This window comes from Chlorocebus sabaeus, chromosome 17 (assembly GCF_047675955.1).
Source record: "Chlorocebus sabaeus isolate Y175 chromosome 17, mChlSab1.0.hap1, whole genome shotgun sequence".
NCBI lineage: Eukaryota > Metazoa > Chordata > Mammalia > Primates > Cercopithecidae > Chlorocebus > Chlorocebus sabaeus.
In genome coordinates this window covers 20,368,478-20,387,948 of record NC_132920.1, presented here as the reverse complement: position 1 = coordinate 20,387,948, position 19,471 = coordinate 20,368,478, and the positions used below count along the sequence as shown (strand labels likewise).

Genomic DNA, 19,471 nt, shown 5'->3' with positions numbered 1-19,471 from the left:
CTGACAGTCAAGATTGCACCACTGCACTCCAGCCTGGACAACAGAATGAGACTGTCTCGACAAATAAATAAATAAAAATCGGCTGGGTGTGGCAGCTTACGCCTGTAATCCCAGCACTTTGGGAGGCCGAGGTGGGCAGACTGACTGAGCTAAGGAGTTCAAGACCAGCCTGGGCAATACGGTGAAACCCCATCTCTACTAAAATACAAAAAAAAATTAGCCAGCCGTGGTGGTGGGCGCCTGTAGTCCAGGTACTGGGGAGGCTGAGGCAGGAGAATTGCTTGAACACCCAGGAGGCAGAGGTTGCAGTGAGCCCAGATCACGCCACTGCACTCCAGCCTAGGCGACAGAGCCAGCCTCCGTCTCTAAATAAATAAATAAAAGGAGGTACTATCTAGCATGAGCAGCAACTGCAAAAAGACTAATGTTATCTAGTGTTGGAAACAGTATGAGAAAACAGGCAATTCTCTACACTTGTGCTGGGAAAATTGGTTCAGCCTTTTTGGAGGGTAATTTGGATCTATCTAATTTATCAGCACTTTAATATACGTGCCCTGTGATATAAAAATTCAACTTAGAAATGTAGTCTACAGAAATACACACAAGCACAAAAACATATGTACACAGATATCCAATGTAGCACTGTTCATAACAGCAACAGCTAAAATGAAAAATGACAGAAATGCCCATCAAATGGGAATAACTAAACACATTCTGGCATATCTATATAATGAGTGGCAGCGCAGCTATTACAAAGAATAATGAGCATCAATATATACAGATAGGGAATTACGTGTCTGGAATGTAAGCTGTACTAAGCAAAAGTGCAAGCCACGATGTGCACTTTTGTATTTTTGAATCATTTTTACTTTTATATAAATAAAATATAGATTTGCAAATGATCATATAAAGGAAAGGCCAAGCTGTGATTGTGGTTATCTCTGGGAAGGAAGCAAGATTAAAAAGGAATGAAGAAAGTATTTTCATTTTCACTCCACTTCCTTATGTATTTTTGGTTTTAAAAAATAATAAGCAGGTACTAAAAACACGTATTTTCTTACAAAAAAAAAAGGTAACAAATCCAGTGTTTCACACCAGAGTCATGGAACTGGACACCTGAGTGAACGACAGTGTCCATATGCTCCATAAGCGGAAAGCAGTACTCCCTCCCCTTCAAGTTCACTCGAGAGAGGAGACCCCAGCTGGAAGATACTAATGGGATCATTCAATGCCTTTACTCTGACACAGCTAATAACCTTCTGATCGGGAACACAGGCAATACCAATTTCTGCAACTGTCCACGTGGCAGTTATACTTCTCAGGGTAAGTATTAAGTTCACCGTCTAGTCTGTCAGCCTTTAGAACTCTGATTAACACAAAGTCATCCTCCAGAGCAATAAATTGGAATCCCTAATCCTGCAGTTTAGGGCTAGACCTACTCCTATTGAGATCTCCCTAGGGTGCAAAAATGGCAAGAGACCTACCTTAGCTAAAACGGACAGCCAACTGGCTGGCCATTTTAACAGTTATTTGCATATTATAAGAAATGAAAATCAAGACTCAAAAGAGCTCGACACTTGCCACTTGTTACTGTCAAATGTGATAATGCATCTCTAGTTCCATCTGACAAATATTTACGAAACTCGACTATATGGACAGCGCTGATCTGTTCCCATTTCTTTCACTCCACAAGTCAGATGGGAGGCCCACACCTCGGTCCCCAGTGCTGGGTTTGGAAAAGATGACAGTGGTTTAGTCACGCTAGACCTCCAGAGGTGGCTGGTGTTTGAGGGTCGCCCCTTGTCTACCCTGACTACATAGGGCAGTGAACTGAAAGTCAAGGATTAGAGAAGCTGATCCTTACACTCTAGAGCGAGGTAGGAAGCAAGAAGTGAAGTCTGCCTGCCTTCCTCTCCCAGCCTCTATAATAGAACCAACCACAAATGGCAAACTTAAAACTGTCACTGTAACCAGAACTTGTTTTGGCTGTAGATAGAAAGAAAGAGAGAGGAAATGCCCACCAATGGTCAGAGAGATATTTTTAGAATAGAACCACCTGGACTATATATAACAGAACCTGGTCATCTTTCATATGCATTTTCAAGACACAGGTTTTCTTCAAAAGGAGCTACTAAACCGTCCCAAACACTCCTTTTAACACGGCTGTAATTAATTAGTGTTTGTGAATTAAATGACGGCTGTTAAATGGACAGGTTACTTATAAGCATACCCAGGCTTTGGGCTAGTGCAGAAATGAAAGTATTTCTGCCAGTCTGATCTGGGTTTTTTTTTTTTTTTTTTTTTTAAATCCATTATCAGGAAATAAAAATCAAGTAACATCTTTTTAAGTTTAAAAGTTTATTTAATTACACTTATTTTTTAAAAAAGTTATGAACTTTTAAAACACTTATTTTTATTAAAAGTTATTACTTATAGATTTTGGATTCTATTATTTTGGTTATAATTTACATTATGGTATTCACTCATTCAGACTGCATGTAATCCAAAGCTTTTCACACAAAGAACCGTGGTGTCTATGTAATGCCTTTATTGGTTTTTGTAATGAGTTAGGATGGGGGGAAAACTGTACCAGCATTTATCAAATGGTCACCCTGTGCCCAGCTTCACACTGGACACTTTCCCATGGTCTCTCATTTCATTTACTCTTCACTGTATCTTTAAATACCCAAATTACCAGACATATAAAGGAAAGCTATCATTTCATTTTCAGATAAGCCTTGTCCATCCAGTTGGCAATTTGATTGCAGCTATAAAATTTTTTAATGATGCTAGGTAAGAAGACAATAAAAACTGAAGGAATTAAAAGAAGAAAAAATAATTGTCAAACATGCCAAAAGTCTGGAGAAAAGTAGGGAAAGCAACTTCCTTGTATATCTGGCAAGGAAAAGCCCAGGGAAGGCTAAGAATTTCTGGTACTGAGCCCTGTGTGCTGTGGCGACTGAGGAGGCCTTCCGCAGCCCTCCCATTTAAAGGAGGGGAGGCCAGGCCCAGGGAAGAGATCAAAGGGTACTGCTAGTTTTAACTGTCTCAGTGTACCTAAGACTATCCTTTGTAAACTCTGACGTTATCAGAATCTCATATGAGCAACACCTTACTTGATGGCACCATATAACACTGCAACCCAGTTAGGGCCTGGGTTTCCCCCTACTCCTTTCTTTTCCCAAACACTGACTCACACACAAACTTGGTGCATTGGAATGACCTGGGGGACTTGTTAAGCCATACACCAGCGCTGTTCACCCCCACTTCCACTTCCTGAGTTTCTGACAAAACTTTCATTTCTAACAAGCTCCCAAGTAATGCTGCTGGTCCAGCACCACATACTTAAGAACCATTAAAAAAAAAAAAAAAATAATCCCTCCAAGACAAGACCAGGGTACTTATGATGTGGCAAAATCTTCATCAACTATGACACAAGCCACCCAGAGGCAGGGAATTTTGTCTGTTCTGACACTGCTGTATTCCTATTCCTGGTGCCTAGAATGGTGGCTGGCATATGCTAGGTGCTCAACACATATCTGCTAAATAAATGAGTCAGTGGGCCCTGTGGCTGAAACCGGGGCCAGCGTGGGTATAGGTGAGCAAGGAAAACAGCTGCAGAAGCACCAGCAACCAAGGGAATGGCTGCCCACTGTTGAGCTGCCCTGAAACGGAAGCCCAACTTGATGACAACCACAGTAACAATATACATGATGAAGACAACAAATGTCAGAGTGTTTAGCACATGGCCAGGGATGGAGCCAGCACTTTACACGCATTATTGCATTCAATCCTTAGAGTAACTCTGTGAAGTAAGAACCATGATTTTCCTCACTTAACAGGAAACAGGGTTTGGAGGAAAGATTAAAAAAAAGGTTTGGAGGAGGAAACAGGGTTTGGAGGGAAAGTGATGTGACCAAATCATCTAACTATGAAGTGGGATTAAAAACCATGCTGAGAAGTTGATCCTGAGCACAAAGTCACTCTTAATTACCCAGTTGAGTCAGTGATAAATGCAAAACTTCCGTCCCTGAATTGCAGACTTTGATCCTTTCTTCTGCAAGTTAGAGAGGCTTCTAGCAGCCAATATCATGCCTGATCATAAAAAAGACGGGGCGGCCGGGTGCGGTGGCTCACGCCTGTAATCCCAGCACTTTGGGAGGCTGAGGTGGGTGGAGATAGGTCATGAGGTCAGGAGATAGAGACCATCATGATCATGAGGTCAGGAGATAGAGACCATCCTGGCTAACAGGGTGAAACCCCATCTCTACTAAAAAATACAAAAATTAGCCAGGTGTGTGGCGGGAACCTGTAGTCCCAGCTACCTGGGAGGCTGAGGCAGGAGAATGGTGAACCCGGAAGGTGGAGTTTGCCGTGAGCCGAGATTGCGCCACTGCGCTCCAGCCTGGGCGACAGAGGGAGACTCCATCTCAAAAACAAACAAACAAACAAACAAACAAACAACAGGGCTTAGGTGGCCTGCACAGAGCACTACCAAGAGTGGAGGCAGTAGATCCCAGTTCTGGGGTGCCATGGGATAGTTAGGCATGCCAAAGTTAATCCGCTATGAGAAATCATTTGCTTTTAAAATGTATATCATATTTTAAAATTTAAATATGTACTATATATAGAAGAGGCAAATGTGATATCCTGTTACCCTTTCTTCAAGGTCGAATTCAGTGGTTCTCAACTAGGGGTGATTTTGCTTTCAGGGGACATTTGAGAGTGTGAAGATAATTTCGATTATTGTTAACTGGGGGTACTACTGGCATCTAAGTGGGTGGAGGCCAGGGATCCTGCTAAACTTGCTACAATGCACAGGACAGCCCTCCACCACTGTTGAACTGCCCAGAGTATCACCACAAAGAAGTATCTGACCAAAATGTTAAAAGTGCTGAGGTCCTGTTCTAGTTTAAAACTTCCTAAAGCCTCCTTTGTCCCCTCCATCAAGTTTGGATGTCTAAGAAACTTCACTGCTGTTTCCTTATGGTCTTCACTGCCCTTTCTTTTCTTAGTTATTGAAGAAAATGTGTCATCTCTCATCTGCAGATGAACTCCTTGAGGGCCAGAAGGATATCATAGTAGCCTCTGAAACTCCCAGAGTATCAGGAAGTGCATTCTGCACAAAAGCGGGTGTTCAGTAAGAGACTGTCCAATAGTCTGTTTTCCCTGAAGGAGGTAAAAATGCCGAGAGTTCAGATTCAATGAGTACTCAAGAGTTCCTACCATGGGGAGTGGCGGGGGGAGGGAACTAAGGAACACAAAGTACATTTCCTATAAACACTATCTCATTTAATCCTTCCAGCCAGTGAAGGAGAGAGGATCACTATTTTAGGTAACTACAGCTCATGGATGTAATTTATAAAAGGTCACCCACTGGTAATTAGCAGAGCGTGTTTCTGGAGCCAGATCTTCAAGTCCGCACGCCTTCCATACCACACCACTGTGTGACGCATGGGTCTCCGAAGCTAAATACCTTGCCTCCTAGAGACTATTCCCAGAATTGGGATGTCTGAGATGCTAACAAGGAAAACAGCAACATGAAAGGTGGGACACTTTATGTTATCAGTGTGATGGTCACAAGTTCTGCTACCCAACATAGCGACCACAGTAGTCAACGAAAGGGGTGTTGCAAACTGGGTTTAAACACAAGTAACATATTAAAATTCAATTATAGAGATACTTAGAATTTACATGGCTCTTTCTTTCACAGGAGTATTCAAAGGTTCATATTGCTTAAGAAAATAAATTCAAAAAAAAATTTTTTTTTTTTAAATCAGAAAAATCAGACAGTGTAGGACATCATGGCAAAAAGAGCTATCTTGGTTCAGGACATGACTATGTGACCTTTCTGGATGCACAGTACTTTCCAGCTGGCTTTTTGCTTTGTGAGGCTGCAAACTGTGGGCTTTCTCACAGCAGCTAGGAGACGGGGTAAAGCATGTAATAAATAACATCTGATGGGTCGTCTCTGCGAGCCCTGACAGTATCGATCCCCAAAAATCAACCTGATGAATTTGTCTCGTTTTCATATTACAGAGGAAGAAGTGAAAATGATGAAAGGTTTTTGTGGCACCATGTTAAATTTCTTTTATTTGTAAGCTAGGGAGACCAGGTCTTGGCCTGCTATTGTTCATCAAGACTTCCACTATAACCTCTATGCCAAACTCAGCCATTTCCAGTGCTCAGACTCAGCCCCTTAGAAAACAGGATGGCCCACGGAGTCACTCACAACCACCCCATCCATTCTAACTAATCATGCCTTCCACACAGTGCACACCCCAGACAGAGGAGAAGCTTGGCCTCACCCATTATTCCAGCCCCTGGAGTTAAACATTTGGGAGTCAAAGGTCTTGTATTTCTTTTCTCCCTTAACCTGCCCTTCACTTCCACCCGCCTTTTCACACCATCATTGTTGCCATCCTGCTTCCAGACTCATCAACTCAATAGTGCCGTACTCTAAATGGTGTGCTCTGGTCCTCTTATTCACATTTCTGGCTCTGTCCACTTGGGTACCTGTGTTCCAGGCAGGTCCAGACAAGACAGAATGAAAAGTCTTCCTACTGTAAAGGCAGAAAAACCACTCAAGGGTACCCAGCTGGTGCTGGTGCCTGGTGTGTAGCCACTGAGCCCACTTTGACCTCCTGAGCTTGGATTCTCAACCACTTGAGAATCCAAGAAGCCACTTCTTGTTTCCCATCTTTTAAGTTTTGGGTGACTCATCTTTGTATGTTTTGCATGGGTTACAACCTGGGAGTCCACCAGTTTTGGAACCACAAGAACAGGCATGAAGCTTGAGACCCTGGGGTCTTTCCCACCGAGGAAGAGCTGAGATGAGCATAATGTGAATGGATGCGGCAGAAGGCTCCTGCCTTCACCTGGCCAATCCAGATTCAATAAACTTTTCCCGGTGCTCAACTAGCAGCGCTTCCAGAATGTTTCATCAGAAGATCTTAGTGCTTCTCTGACTGAGGACAGGGATGGAGCCTGGGAATCTGAATCTGAAAGAAGTGCTACAGGCAACCAGGTAAACTTGGAAAACACTGGATTATTTCTTTTTGACAGGTATCTTGGGTTTTTACTACTTAATACAATGCCAGAGACCACAGAGGATAAATACTAGGAATAAGCTGAGACTGTGGAGCCAGGCTCCTTGGGTTTAATTTCAGTTGCCCCACTTATGAGTGGGGCCCGGAGCCAGGCCATTAACCCCTGGCTGTCTGTTTCCCTGTGTAGAACAAGGATGATAATAATACCCACTTCATAGGTTGTTATGTGGATAATGTGCTAATGCGAGTAAAGCACTTAGTTTCGTGCCCTCGATACATGCGGGCACTCGATAAACATTAGCTATTATTATCCCATAGACCAGAGACTGCTGAGTGGTAGCCCTTAAGCCAAATCTGGCCTAGAGACCTATTTTGTTTGGCCTGCGCAATTTCCTTTTAAATTGAGCCAACATTTTAAAACTGGTAGATTTTTGGCATTTTGAGAAGGTTGAAGACCTGGCGAAACACAGGGCCTGCCATCCCCTCTGGCAGCCACTGCCTGTGACCAGGTCCCAAGGCCCCCTTTTGATAGTATGTTTCTTCTTTGTTCGTGAACGATCCCCATGCCACTCAAACTTCCCACCTCCAGTTTACTCCCTGCCCAGTCTGTGTAGGAAGGCAACTCCAATTCTAGATCAGTTTTGCCAACACATCCAACCTTCGGTCCTGTTATCTCCCCATACTGACGACCGTAGTCCAAATGCTACCTCCTGACGCCAATCTTTCTGCCTGCCTGCCTTTGACTTACGTCTCCCTGCCAGGAAGGGCCTCCCCAATCTTCCCTTTCAACTGAGCCTGGAGGTTCTGACTGAGCACATTAAAAAAAAAAAAAAAAAAAAAAAAAAAAATCCATGTCTTAATCTCACCCCCAGATATTCTGATTAGTCTGGGTGGGGCCTAGGTATCAGTATTTTTTAAAAGCACCCTGGGAGATTCAAATGTGCGCCCTAATGTGCTCCAAGATTGACAACCATGGAAGCTGTGGCCTCCCTATCTCACGGCCCAGCTGGAGTCTGGTGACTCTCACCTGTTCCTCTGGCACTTCCTGTCAACACCATACAACTGAGGACTAGATGAGTCTTGTTTTCTCCCTACCGCCTGTTTAGTCTTGCTTGCAGATCAACTTGTGTTTAAAGCTTGTCTCCTCAACAGACTGTAAACTCAAGAGTGGGTGGATCACACCTCATACTTCTTTTGTATCCCCAACAGGACTAATGGGGTGCCAAGCACATGGAAGGTGTCTAATGAAAATGCCTCTTCTCAGGTAGCCGAGTCTACAGTGTAGCCAGCACGGCAGGGACCACATGATGAAAAAGCAAGCCAGACCGATTTCTTGGAGCTTACAGGTTTAGAGAAGGAGTAAGTCATGAACATGCAAGATTAGGATACGAGGTGCTACAGGAAAGAAGCAGTAACCTAAGGGAAGGGAGAGGCCCAAGCCCCTGGAAAACTGGGGGAGGCTGTGCCTATGCCTTCCCTTGATGTGGGCCTCGATGGGCCAGTGGGAGGAGGGCAACAAAAGGAGTAAGGTGGAGAGGGAGAAGCCACAAGCAAACACACCAGAGGGAAACCTGCAGGGCCTGCAGCACCACACCGTCGCAGCAGCCGAGTGCGGAGGAATGGAAAGCAAGACAGCAAAGGCAAGATTTCACCATCCCTTGATGCCAGGAAAAGGTGGTAAGTAATTTGGTAAGTCCGGGAAGCAGCCACTGAAGGCGGCAAGCCTGCTTCCTTCTAAGAGCCAGTCAAAGGGCAAGGCGAAGGGGAAGGAACAGATGTAACATAAAAAAGGAGGGGGAGGAGATGAGAAGGGAAAAGGGAGGCCCAGAGGCAGGTTCCATTGTCTCTGGAGAGCAAGACAACCCCCAACCTTGCCTCGATATACACACACTGGCAGGGGCTCCGAGTCTGGCAGGGCCCAGGAGCTCAGACACCCTGATTCTTGCCATTCAGTTTTAAGCCATGGTTTACTGCACAGGAGTGAAATTATGTTAATCGTGTCATTCATGCTAATAGTGCCACTTTATAAAAACATTTAATCAGAGAAATAAAGGTTTTATTCATGAAACTATCACTACTGATAGTACTACTACAAGAAGCTTATTCTTCTGTTCTTTCTCCCAAGTCAATGGGCAGCTTATAAAGAAATACAAACACCCTAGACCATAAAGACTACATTAGGCGAGAGCCATTCTATGGTTTACTTCTCCTTCCTATCATCACCATTTTTAGAGAGGTGCAATAGGGTGAAATGAACACTAAGGGCTAGTTAAGAAAACAGATCAGGCCAGTAACAGTGGCTCATGCCTGTAATCCCAGCATTTTGTGAGGCCGAGGCGGGCGGATCACCTGAGGTCAGTAGTTCGAGACCAGCCTGACCAACATGGTGAAACCCTGTCTCTACTAAAAATACAAAAAAATTAGCCAGGTGTGGTGGCGTGCACCTGTAATCCCAGTTACAGGGGAGGCTGAGGCAGGACAATTGCTTGAACCCAGGAGGCAGAGGTTGCGGTGAGCCAAGAATGCACCATCACATTCCAGCCTGGGCAACAGAATGAGACTTGGTCTCAAAACAAAAACAAACCAAGAAAAAAGATCACAAAAGGACCACCCATGAGATGGCTGTGGAAGGGAAGGGCAATTCTACCATGTTTCTACTTAACACATAATCTGTCTTACGTGCCAGACACTGGTCTAAGCACTTTACAAATAAGAACTCATTGCAACTTCCTAACCCCATAAGGTAGGTACTATCATTGTTCCCAATTTGCAGATGAGGAAATGAAAACATAGAGGCCAAGTTTCTTGCCCAAAGTCACAGGGCTAGTGAGCAGAGCCAGAACAAGAACGCAGGCACTCTGGCTCCAGGCTAAGTGGCCTGACCTTATACTGAGCTGCCCCTCACTATGCCGTTTAGGACAGGGTGCAGGTTATAAACACATGAGCCTCCTTCTCTCCAAGGGACTGCCAGATGCAGAAAGGCACACAGGAGATAGTGTGGGCCTCAGGGATGCTGCTCTGCTTACGTATCAGAAGTGGAGCCCCCAAAGCATCAGAAATGGGGAAGAGCAGAGTGGAACGAAATATACAGACCCTGAGTTCACTGCCCATTATTCTCAGAGTCCAGAGCTACCACCCTTCAGGATCATAAAAACTAGAGCAGACAGAAGCTCTCCTCAGCACAAAGTCAAGAGGCATTCAAATCCTCCACTCTCTAAGACAAACTCTACTTGCCAAAAAACTTTCCAGAGGAAATCAGCTTCCCTGATCGCTACTCTCATCAGTTGGTACTTAATGCTCACTGGCTGTTAGACCGTATCTACACTGGGCACCTTTCTGGTTTGTGGATTACAGATAAGCCATCTATCGCTGCCCCTAACGAGTCAGTGCACTACAGCCACGTTAGATTATGTTTCACTTTCAGGCCTCAGGGCTTGAAGCAATTCTATTTTTAAGCTTTCTCAGTTCCAAAAAGGAAAAGAAGGCATTTTAAGGAAATTAGCTTTGGCTAAAGGAATGACAGTTTCCTCTTAAAGAGTTAACTGATTAGCCACTTTGCTAAACCAGAAATCTTGGAGCTAACCACAGAGGAAGAACACCTTGTTCAATGTTACTGGGCAAGGGCTGGGGACCTCTGAAAGCATAACAATCACTCAGGATGTGGGTGGCCCAGGACAAAACCCCGTTACTACCAGAGGGGCACTGTGTGTCCTTCTCCCCAAGACAGTCTCAAAAATCCTTTTAGATTCTATTATCTATGGAGCATGTGGCACTTTTTGAGCAACAGGATATAACCACAGAAGACAAATGAGCAAATAGTAAATAAATCCTTAAAAAATACTACCATCATGTTCTAAGGAGTCATTCTTTCCTTTCTTAAAGAATTCCCTTTCATTTAACATCCAAAGTAGCCTTGCTTATTTTGTATCTTTGGGAGTAAGTCATCACCCCCACAGCCAACTGTTTAAAGGACACTTCTTTATGTGCACATTTTTAAGAAAGGTAACCACTCCTGAAGGAAATCTAAAATGTGTTCTACACACCCCAATTTTCTCATACAGGGTTCATGAGACACAGTTAACCTCTTGGTGAACGAGGTTTCTAAGAATTCAAGTCTCCAGTTTCGGTTTTGGCTTTGCCACTAGCAAAGACCTGTGACCTTGGGCAAGTAATTTAACAGTGCTGGGCCTGAATTTCCTCACCTGCAACATGAAGGGGATTGGACAGATAAGGACTCTTTTGCCTTACACCTCTCAAACATTATGATTCCAAGACCAGTGTAAGTACCAACTATTGCCCATGCCAACCTAAAGTATCGTTCTCATGGGCTGTCAAGTTCTAAGAATGTTGTCTAGACCATACAAATGGCCCCAGAGAGCTGGGCTACAGTAATGGAAAGCAGACTGAAGTCAATTATTTTTTATTCTTCTTACCCCTTCCTATTCCATCAGCTGCCAATTCTCACTGCTTTCTACCTCAAGCTGACATAAACCCCTGCCTTAGTTTACAAAGCTAAGTGGGGGCCTGCATCACTCAGATTCTTCATCAAAGCAAAGTGCATCTGGCTTTGTGATACAATCTGGCAACCAGTGGCCTTTATCACTTTTCCTTCAGTTATATTGCATTGGATACGAGAGTATTTGAGGGCAAAATTATATTTTTTAAAAGTTATATTGTAGACAAATATGGTGGCCATAAGACTGACCCCCAGTTAAGGTTGGGGGAAGAATGTACTCTTGTAATGTACATTCCTTGAATTCCAAAAACACATTGTTTTTAGAGGAGAGGGTTTGAAACAAGTGTGAACAGAATATAAACCAATTTCCCTCTTACTGAAATAAAAACTCGGTATGTTATCCCTCTATAATAATCCTCACTCTGCAAGTTTCCTGTCCCCAAAGGCAGTTGTTGCTTTTCAGTACCTTCTGTGGCATAACTTTTCTTTGTGAAAGATACATTTTCCTCATCACTTTTTGAAGCCGAAGAGAGGGTCAAGGTAGGAAGGAGACACTATTAGTGGTTTCCTATATTTACTGCTTTCCCAGTTATCTTCCATTGTAAGTCTCATGAAAAATGATTAGTAGAAAAAATGCTTTTTAGCAATTCCAAATACAGTCCCTGAAATATTATTTTTTAACTGCTAACAAGAATGAAAATACGCATTAAACCACGTACTTAGTACCTCAAAGAATTCAGGGAAGATCCCCTTCTTTAAAAAACAAAATTCTGAAATCTACCTTCTTTACCTTGCATCATTTCAGCATGGGAATCTATCAGCGACCTGGTGAGCATAGGCAACTGATTTTCACTCATCCTAGTTAAAGCTGTTAGCAGGAAGTAAATGGTTAAAAAGGGAATCGAAGTTGGCTAGCTTGGGAAAGTGGATGTAAACTGGTCCTACAAATGGAGTATTTGTAAAATCAGGTTAAATTAGGAAAACCGGTCAGAAAATTAACTATGAGTACTTGAAGCTATTTGCCAAATGGGTCCAAGTCCCTAGGAAAGAGGTTAAAGGTATGGATGATATATCTTTGCAGATAGCATTAAACACAGAAGAGTTAAAGGAAAACTACTGCTTTATATGTTTCTGAGAAACCACAATAAAAGCTTTCACCCTGTCTTTCAATCTCCAGGTATTGTTATTTATGCACGTCTAGGCTTAGAGTATTATTTTCTGTTTTCAAGTTAGCTTTACACGGTACAACATTAATCTCAGAATCTGCTCTTCCAAGTAATACACAAGGTGGTGATTTATAGAAAAACAAAAAATCCTTTCCTGTTCACAAGGTGGAGTTCTTCAGCTCCCAGTGCCATATTTAAGGGTGCTTTGTTTCAGAGGATGATTAGAGTGGCGCCCTTGGTACTGATTACAGTGGAGCTACTTGCACTGCCCAAGTCTGGGCACTGCATTATATTAAAACTTCCATTTTGGGGTATGTAGTGACTAAAAATTGTCTCCCAGCTTAAACTTGGCATCAACCATATATCTCAGCAGAAGCAAGATTATTGAGTATAGAACCACAGGAACCCGGCACTTTTCTTTTTATAATTGTACAGGGAAAGAGACCCTGCTGAAATAGCACCTATGGTTCCTCCATTCTTAGATGAAAATTTCAAGCATTGAGGGCTCTTTCCCAAAGTGTAATCAGTAGGTTGCTATGACTGTGACAGGACACAGTCTCTTGCATTATTAAATCCCAGATTTTCTAGAATAAAATAATTCCAGCTGCTTTTTAGAAGCAGCAGCAGAAAATGATGGAGCCTTGTCTGCTCCATTGAGTAGCACTTCTGACTACGGTTCCTCTGTAGTTCTTACATTTCCAACAGTTCACCAACTAAGATGGAATTTATCTAATGCATGTCTCTGACATGGTGAAGACTGAGAGTTCAGGTCTAACAAACGCCACTAAGCATAAACGGCATCCAAAAGTTGGCAGGTCTGTGGAAGCATGGACGGAGTGGAACTCAGGCAAAAAAAGTGAGGATGACGTGGCCTTGTCACAATTCAAGGCATATGCTTGGCAGTTCAATGCCACTATCTCTGTATAGGCGTGTCTTACCGAAATATCCCAATTTTACCCCTAGGATGGCCATGTTTTATATATTTAAAAGCCCAAATTAATTGGGTATAAATAATTAATTACCTACCATTAAAGACTTTTAACAGTTCTGTTCATATATGTAAACAAAGCGACAATGTGCAACTGGCCTTACACTATTTCAGTAAGTCAGAAAAAAAATTAACATTTGTATAATAAATAGGAATTGTACTGGGTGTCTACTTTTTGCCAGGCACTGTGCTAAGTATTTCACATCCATTATCACATTTAACTCTTCAAAAGAACCTTAAAGGTGACACTGTTATTGTCCCTATGTTACAGAGGAAGAAACTGAGTTGAGATTAAGTTATTTGCCAATGAACACACATTTTGTAAATAATGGATGCTTTACAGCTGGTAAGGTAGTACTCATATGTTTCCCCCCATTGAAAAAAAGGTGTAGAAGTTGCTTCTGGTTAAGTCCTTAGATATTCTTGAGACAGAACTGGGGATCAGAACCAGATATAGGTCTGCAACTCTGGCCACCTGAAGACTTTTCAACCTCTTCTTGGACACAGTGTGTTTAGGTGGTCTTTGTTCAGCCAATCACTTAGCCTTCCCCATCCTGTCGTTCCTGCTTAGGGAAAGAGTATCAACAAAATTCAAAATTCGAAGACTTGCATGGAAGTCTAATATAATTTCGATAAGAAAAACAATAAATCAAACTTTATATTCAGTGCTTAGAACTCTGTATGCATTGACTAGATAAATTTCCTACACCCTTCCGGAAGAAATAGCTCTTTTTTTGAGACAGAGTCTGGCTCTGCCGCCAGGCTGGAGTGCACTGTCAGGATCTCAGCTCACAGCAACCTCCGCCTCCCAGGGTCAAGTGATTTTCCTGCCTCAGCCTCCTGAGTAGCTGGGATTACAGGAACGCACCGCCACGCCCAGCTAATTTTTGTATTTTTAGTAGAGACGGGGTTTCACCATGTTGGCCAGGATGGTCTGGATCTCTTGACCTCGTAGTCCGCCCGCCTTGGCTTCCCAAAGTACTGGGATTACAGGCATGAGCCAGCGCGCCCGGCCAGAAGAAATAGCTCTTAAAAGTTTAGATAACTGGCCGGGCGTGGTGGCTCACGCCTGTAATCCCAGCTACTCAGGAGGCTGAGGCAGGAGAATGCTTGAACTCGGGAGGGGAGGTTGCAGTGAGCCGACATCGCGCCATTGCACTCCAGCCTGGGCGACAGAATAAGACTCCGTCTCAAAAAAAAAGTGTAGATAACCAATGATTCAGCATACATTGCAATCTTATATAAAAAAAGCTTCTGAATATGTATATGAGTAACATTTATATTCCTGTAATGAAAAACCTTTTGTGTACACATAAACTCAAAAGGATATTATTATTCCTGGAATAATAATTTCATGTCAAGGAGAATAAAGTTTTGAAATAACTTGGAAGATGGTCAGGGTAATTTAGTATATTTTAAATACTTAAACACAATGAACTATATATAATAAACTTGGCTTGAAAAATAGTCTTATGGACCTGGCCCAACAAGCACTGTTAAAATTTTTTAAAAAGCAACTTGAAGGTCTCATAATTTCCCATTATCAAAACTACCCCACATAAATCTGTGAATCTAATCCAAGAAGTATGTCAATTAGCTGGTTGTTTAAGGTTAGGTTTATGAAATAGTAACAGAACTTTGCAGGGGTCAAATATGCTTAAAATATGTCCAAACATGCTTAGGTCAAGTCAGTAAGAGTATCCGAAGCTAATAAAAGCATGGAATATTCTTGTGACTGAAAACCCAACACACTGGATACTGTTATGTGTAAGCAGGTACTGTGCTCCCTTTCCCCCCTGCTGGCAGACCCTAGTCACTAAAAAAACGATGAGCTTCTTTGACTAAGACTACATCACACATGCCCAGCAAGTATCTCTGGGGCTGGAAAGCAGTTAAGACCGAAACCGGGGAGAAATTGGGAACACGAAAGAAATAAAAAACGCCTCATTATTCCCAAACCCATCCCATTTCCCAAAGTGCTGCCTATGTGCTGACTTTCTTAAAGACTCCCGCAAAATCTTGATTCTCCAAAAATTAAACCCATTTGGAGCTGAGACAAGGTGAGGTCCACGCCTGGTATGATCAGACTACCATGGATCTGAGTCTGGTTCGGTTCTAGCCCCGTGGAGGCCAAGCCTCACCACGAGGTGAAGACCTGGAGGCATGGAGGAAGGGAATGAAGGAGAGAAAAGGAGAAAGGGGAGACCTCTGGGCCACACTTCTTTCTAGTACCAACAAAAAGAGAAGCCGCATACTGACCTAAATCATCTCTCAAAGGCGCTTTATAAATTACAGGGACAAAGGGAGGGGGTGGCGGGTGGCCTGGGAATCCTACAGACACCCTACCCTCTGACCCGCCCCCCTCCCCCTCCAGCACAAGGGAAGGAAGACAGAAAACAGAGCTCAACTCGGCCATTGGCGAGAAGCCCCCTCCGGTTTTCTATCGCCCATCCATCCGCCCCCTAGAAAAAAAATCCACGTAAACACCATACCCACCCCCTGGGGCAGACACTCCCGCCCCGAGGTTCCTAGAACCGGAGGCCGGGGCATTTACTTAGTTAGATTTTTCTTGCTTACTCATTTCCCTCGAGCACCCAACCCCCCGTTCCCACTCCAAAACCCCGCTCAACCGCCTACCCTCACCGCTTCAGCCCCCAACAGAATCCGGTGCCCCCGCGGCGTCGGCGGCCCCCGAGCCGTCCCGGTCACTAACCTGCTGCTGTAAGGGCATTTCCGAAACCAGCCTGGCTCCGGGGGGAGGTGGGGGGCCGGCTGGAGAGGGGGCCCGGAGGGCCGAACAGACCGGCGGCGCAGGGCGAGGGCGGGCGCCGGTGGGGGGGGTGGGGAGAGGAGAGGGAGGGTGGCGGTGCCGGGGGCGGGTGCGAGGGCGCCGGGACCGTCCCAGGCCAGGGAGCCGGCGAGCAGGAGGAAGTGGGTGCCCCCCTCTCCCCCTCCAGCGCCCCCTCCCGCCGCCGCCTCCTCCCCAGTCACAGGCGCGTCCTGCGCGCACGTGTGCGAAACGTCACCGGCGGGTCCCGGAGAGAGGGACAGACCCAGGCGGCGGGACGGGAACCCGGCTGCCCCCGCCCTCCGTCGCCGGGGGGCGGAGAGGGGGACAGGGCGGGGAAGGAAGGGGCAAGGGGAGAGGCGGGTCAAGGGCAGGCCCGGGGCCCGGGGAGGAAGGCCTGGGCGCTCGGGCCACGCGGGCGCCGCCGCTGCCACCACCAGGATGCGCCCAGGCCGGAGCGCCAGCCGGCGAGCCCCTCACCCCAGACAGCCCACGCCCCAGTCCGCACCCGGCTTCCAGCCCCACCTCCCCCACGCCCGACTCCCCTCCACCTCCCCCAGCCCCTTTGTTGCTGGGAGTTACTGATCCTAAAATGTGTCAAGCGCAGCCCCGCCGATCCCCTGCGCTCCGAGCACGCCGCAGGGACCCCCGGCCGCCAACGAGCCTTCAAGGCAGACTGGGGGCGAGCACCCCAACAGTCCCCCGGTTTTCACCCTTCAGAGCCCCCCACACCCCAGTTCACTGCTCCCTCCCCCACCCCCTTCTCCATCCGGGGCGTGACCCCTTCCTACGCCCGAGAAAGAGGAAGCTTCGGGTTGGAGGGGAAGGGAGAGTGGGGGTAGGGAAAAGTGCAGGAAAAGAAGGGGGGGCTGCGAAAAGTTTTGGAGTGTTTGATGTGGTTCGCGCCAAGGCAATCCCCGCCGCCCCGCGCGCCTGGCCGAGCCCCCCGACCCTCCTGGCGCCGGGGAGAGCACTCAGGTCTAACAATGAACCCTCGTTGGAGGGGCAGACCCCAAGGCCCACGATGCTCGGCCCACTGCTCTCCCTGAGCGGTCCGCAGCGCGCCCACGACCCCGCGCGGTGCGAGCCCACCTCCCGCCGGGGCTGGGGACAGTGGGGAGGGAGGGTATTACCGGAGGGCCGCCACCGCCGCCGCTGCCGCCGCGTCCCAGGGCTGGTGGCTGCTGCAGCAGCCCGGCTCTGCTGGAGGGTCCGTGCGGCGTGGTGTAGAGGAGGCTGCCGGCGGTCTGCTCCGCGCCGGGGGCACTGGGGAGGAGGGGGCCGGCGGCTACGGCGCCGCTTTGGAGGGAGGAGGAACAGGAGGTGGTGGAAGTGTTCGTGGTGAGGATCTGGATGTACGCGCCCGGGGCGGCGGCAGCGGCGGCGGCGGCGGCGAAGCCGGGGCTGGCTAGCAGTGCCCTTTTGTCCATGGAGGCTGCAGCGGCGGCGGCGACGACAGCCGCCCCCTCCCCACCCCCGGCGGTCACCAGGTACTGCTCCAGAGCGGGCTGGATCCCCTTTCTCATCTCTCGCTCCTGATCTTTTTAGTGTTATGGTATATTAATGTATTGTTTTCAATTTCTTTATTATTTGCAGTCGGAGTTTCCAAGTCTCTCCTCCTTCTCTCCTCCCCGCCCGGCGCTTCCGAGCCCCCTCTCTCTCTTTTCTTTTTATTTTTCCGCACCGCACAGGCCCCGGGGGCCAAAAATAATCGGGGCTCTGGAGAGAGGAGGGTCCCGGCCGCACGGATATCGGGCCCCAAGCGGGGATGGAGGCGTCGGGGGCGGCCGATGCAACGGATTGCGAGGCGGCGGCGGCAGCCCGGGTGCTGCGGCCGGCAGCTGAAAAATGGCTCCAGGAAGCTGCTGCTGACAATGAATGAAGGGATACGGTTTACGCGCCAAGGTCCTCCCGCGAAACTCGGATTTCCCGCCGGCTTTTCAAACCATATTTGCATATCCCCGCCCCTCAACCCGCCGAGGACCGTTCCCACAGCCCATTGGGCCTCTATCTCCTTACTTTAGTCCCAATCGTGGAGCAAGGCCGCGATTTGCAGGCTTCCATTGGCTGCCGTGCATCATGGTTACCGGGGCGACAGAGACCCTATTTGCATAGGTCTCCTTGATTGGCTGGGAGAAGAGCAGTTTTTAGGGGGTGGGGCAAAGACTTTCCTTCTCTCCCACGGAAGACCACGCCTGGCCTAGGCTCCGCCCCTGTCCCCGCCCCCCCGCCGGGCCGGCGCTACTGACCTGGGCAGGGACTCCGCGCCCCGCAGACTCAGTGTAGATCTAGTCTAGAGCGCAAGTTTCGCTTTTGGAAATTGTCAAGGTGACTAAGGGAACACTCTCTTTCCTTTGACCAGTCAGTGCAATATACGAACAGCAGCAGGAGATTCTTCCAAATATGTGCCAAAGGCAAGTTGGACCATGCGGACGATGCCTGGCAGGTGGAAAAGGAGCCCTTTAAATCGTGGGCTTCTCCCTTTCTGAAATCCAACCAATGACGCGGCGAGAGCTGATCCCGAGGCCGGGGCTGATAGACAGAAGCATGTGGGCAGACAGAATCGTGGGGGCAGAAGGTTCAGCAGACGCGATTGAGGGCACCAGTTAACATTCCAGATCATTCCCGGTACCTTCATTATTAGCCTGGATAGGGGTAAAGTACAAATTAACTCTTTTGTCTTACGACGAGTATTGGTTTGAGTCCGGCAGATATTCCCTCTGGCCCAGAAACACCCAGGGCAGTTAATCAGGGCTAACCTAGAACTGATCTGCGAGTTTCTAATCCGCCAAGCAGTAATCCGAAAAAGTACACGCTTCCCACGATGACGTCGTGCCCCCAACGAACGTGGCACGCCCGGGCATCAGCACTTTGTATCTTCGGTTTTGTAAGAAGTTCTCTGACTGGAAGCAAACACGACTCAAACCTATCCCAAAGTATTTTTAAAATAGTGTTGTTGTTGTTTTTAAGTAAACTAGAAATTATCTAGTTTTAAGTAAACTAGAAAAATATAAAATGATTGTC

At 46.6% G+C, this 19,471-nt stretch overlaps 1 protein-coding gene across 3 annotated transcripts in view; it reads right to left on the bottom strand.

Moving 5' to 3' along the window:
• Positions 1–18,348, bottom strand: part of E2F3 (E2F transcription factor 3) — a 91,646-nt gene extending 73,298 nt beyond the window's left edge. For 2 of the 3 annotated variants that reach the window (XM_007973577.3, XM_007973578.3), the window contains exon 1: positions 17,581–18,348. In XM_007973577.3, coding sequence (XP_007971768.1) covers positions 17,581–17,973 — 393 coding nt within the window. In that variant the 5' untranslated portion in view covers positions 17,974–18,348. Of the gene's footprint in view, positions 1–16,372; positions 16,610–17,580 lie in introns of those variants that run through there. The other variant, XM_007973580.3, reaches the window with a different exon arrangement.
• Between the last annotated feature and the right edge of the window lie 1,123 nt (positions 18,349–19,471).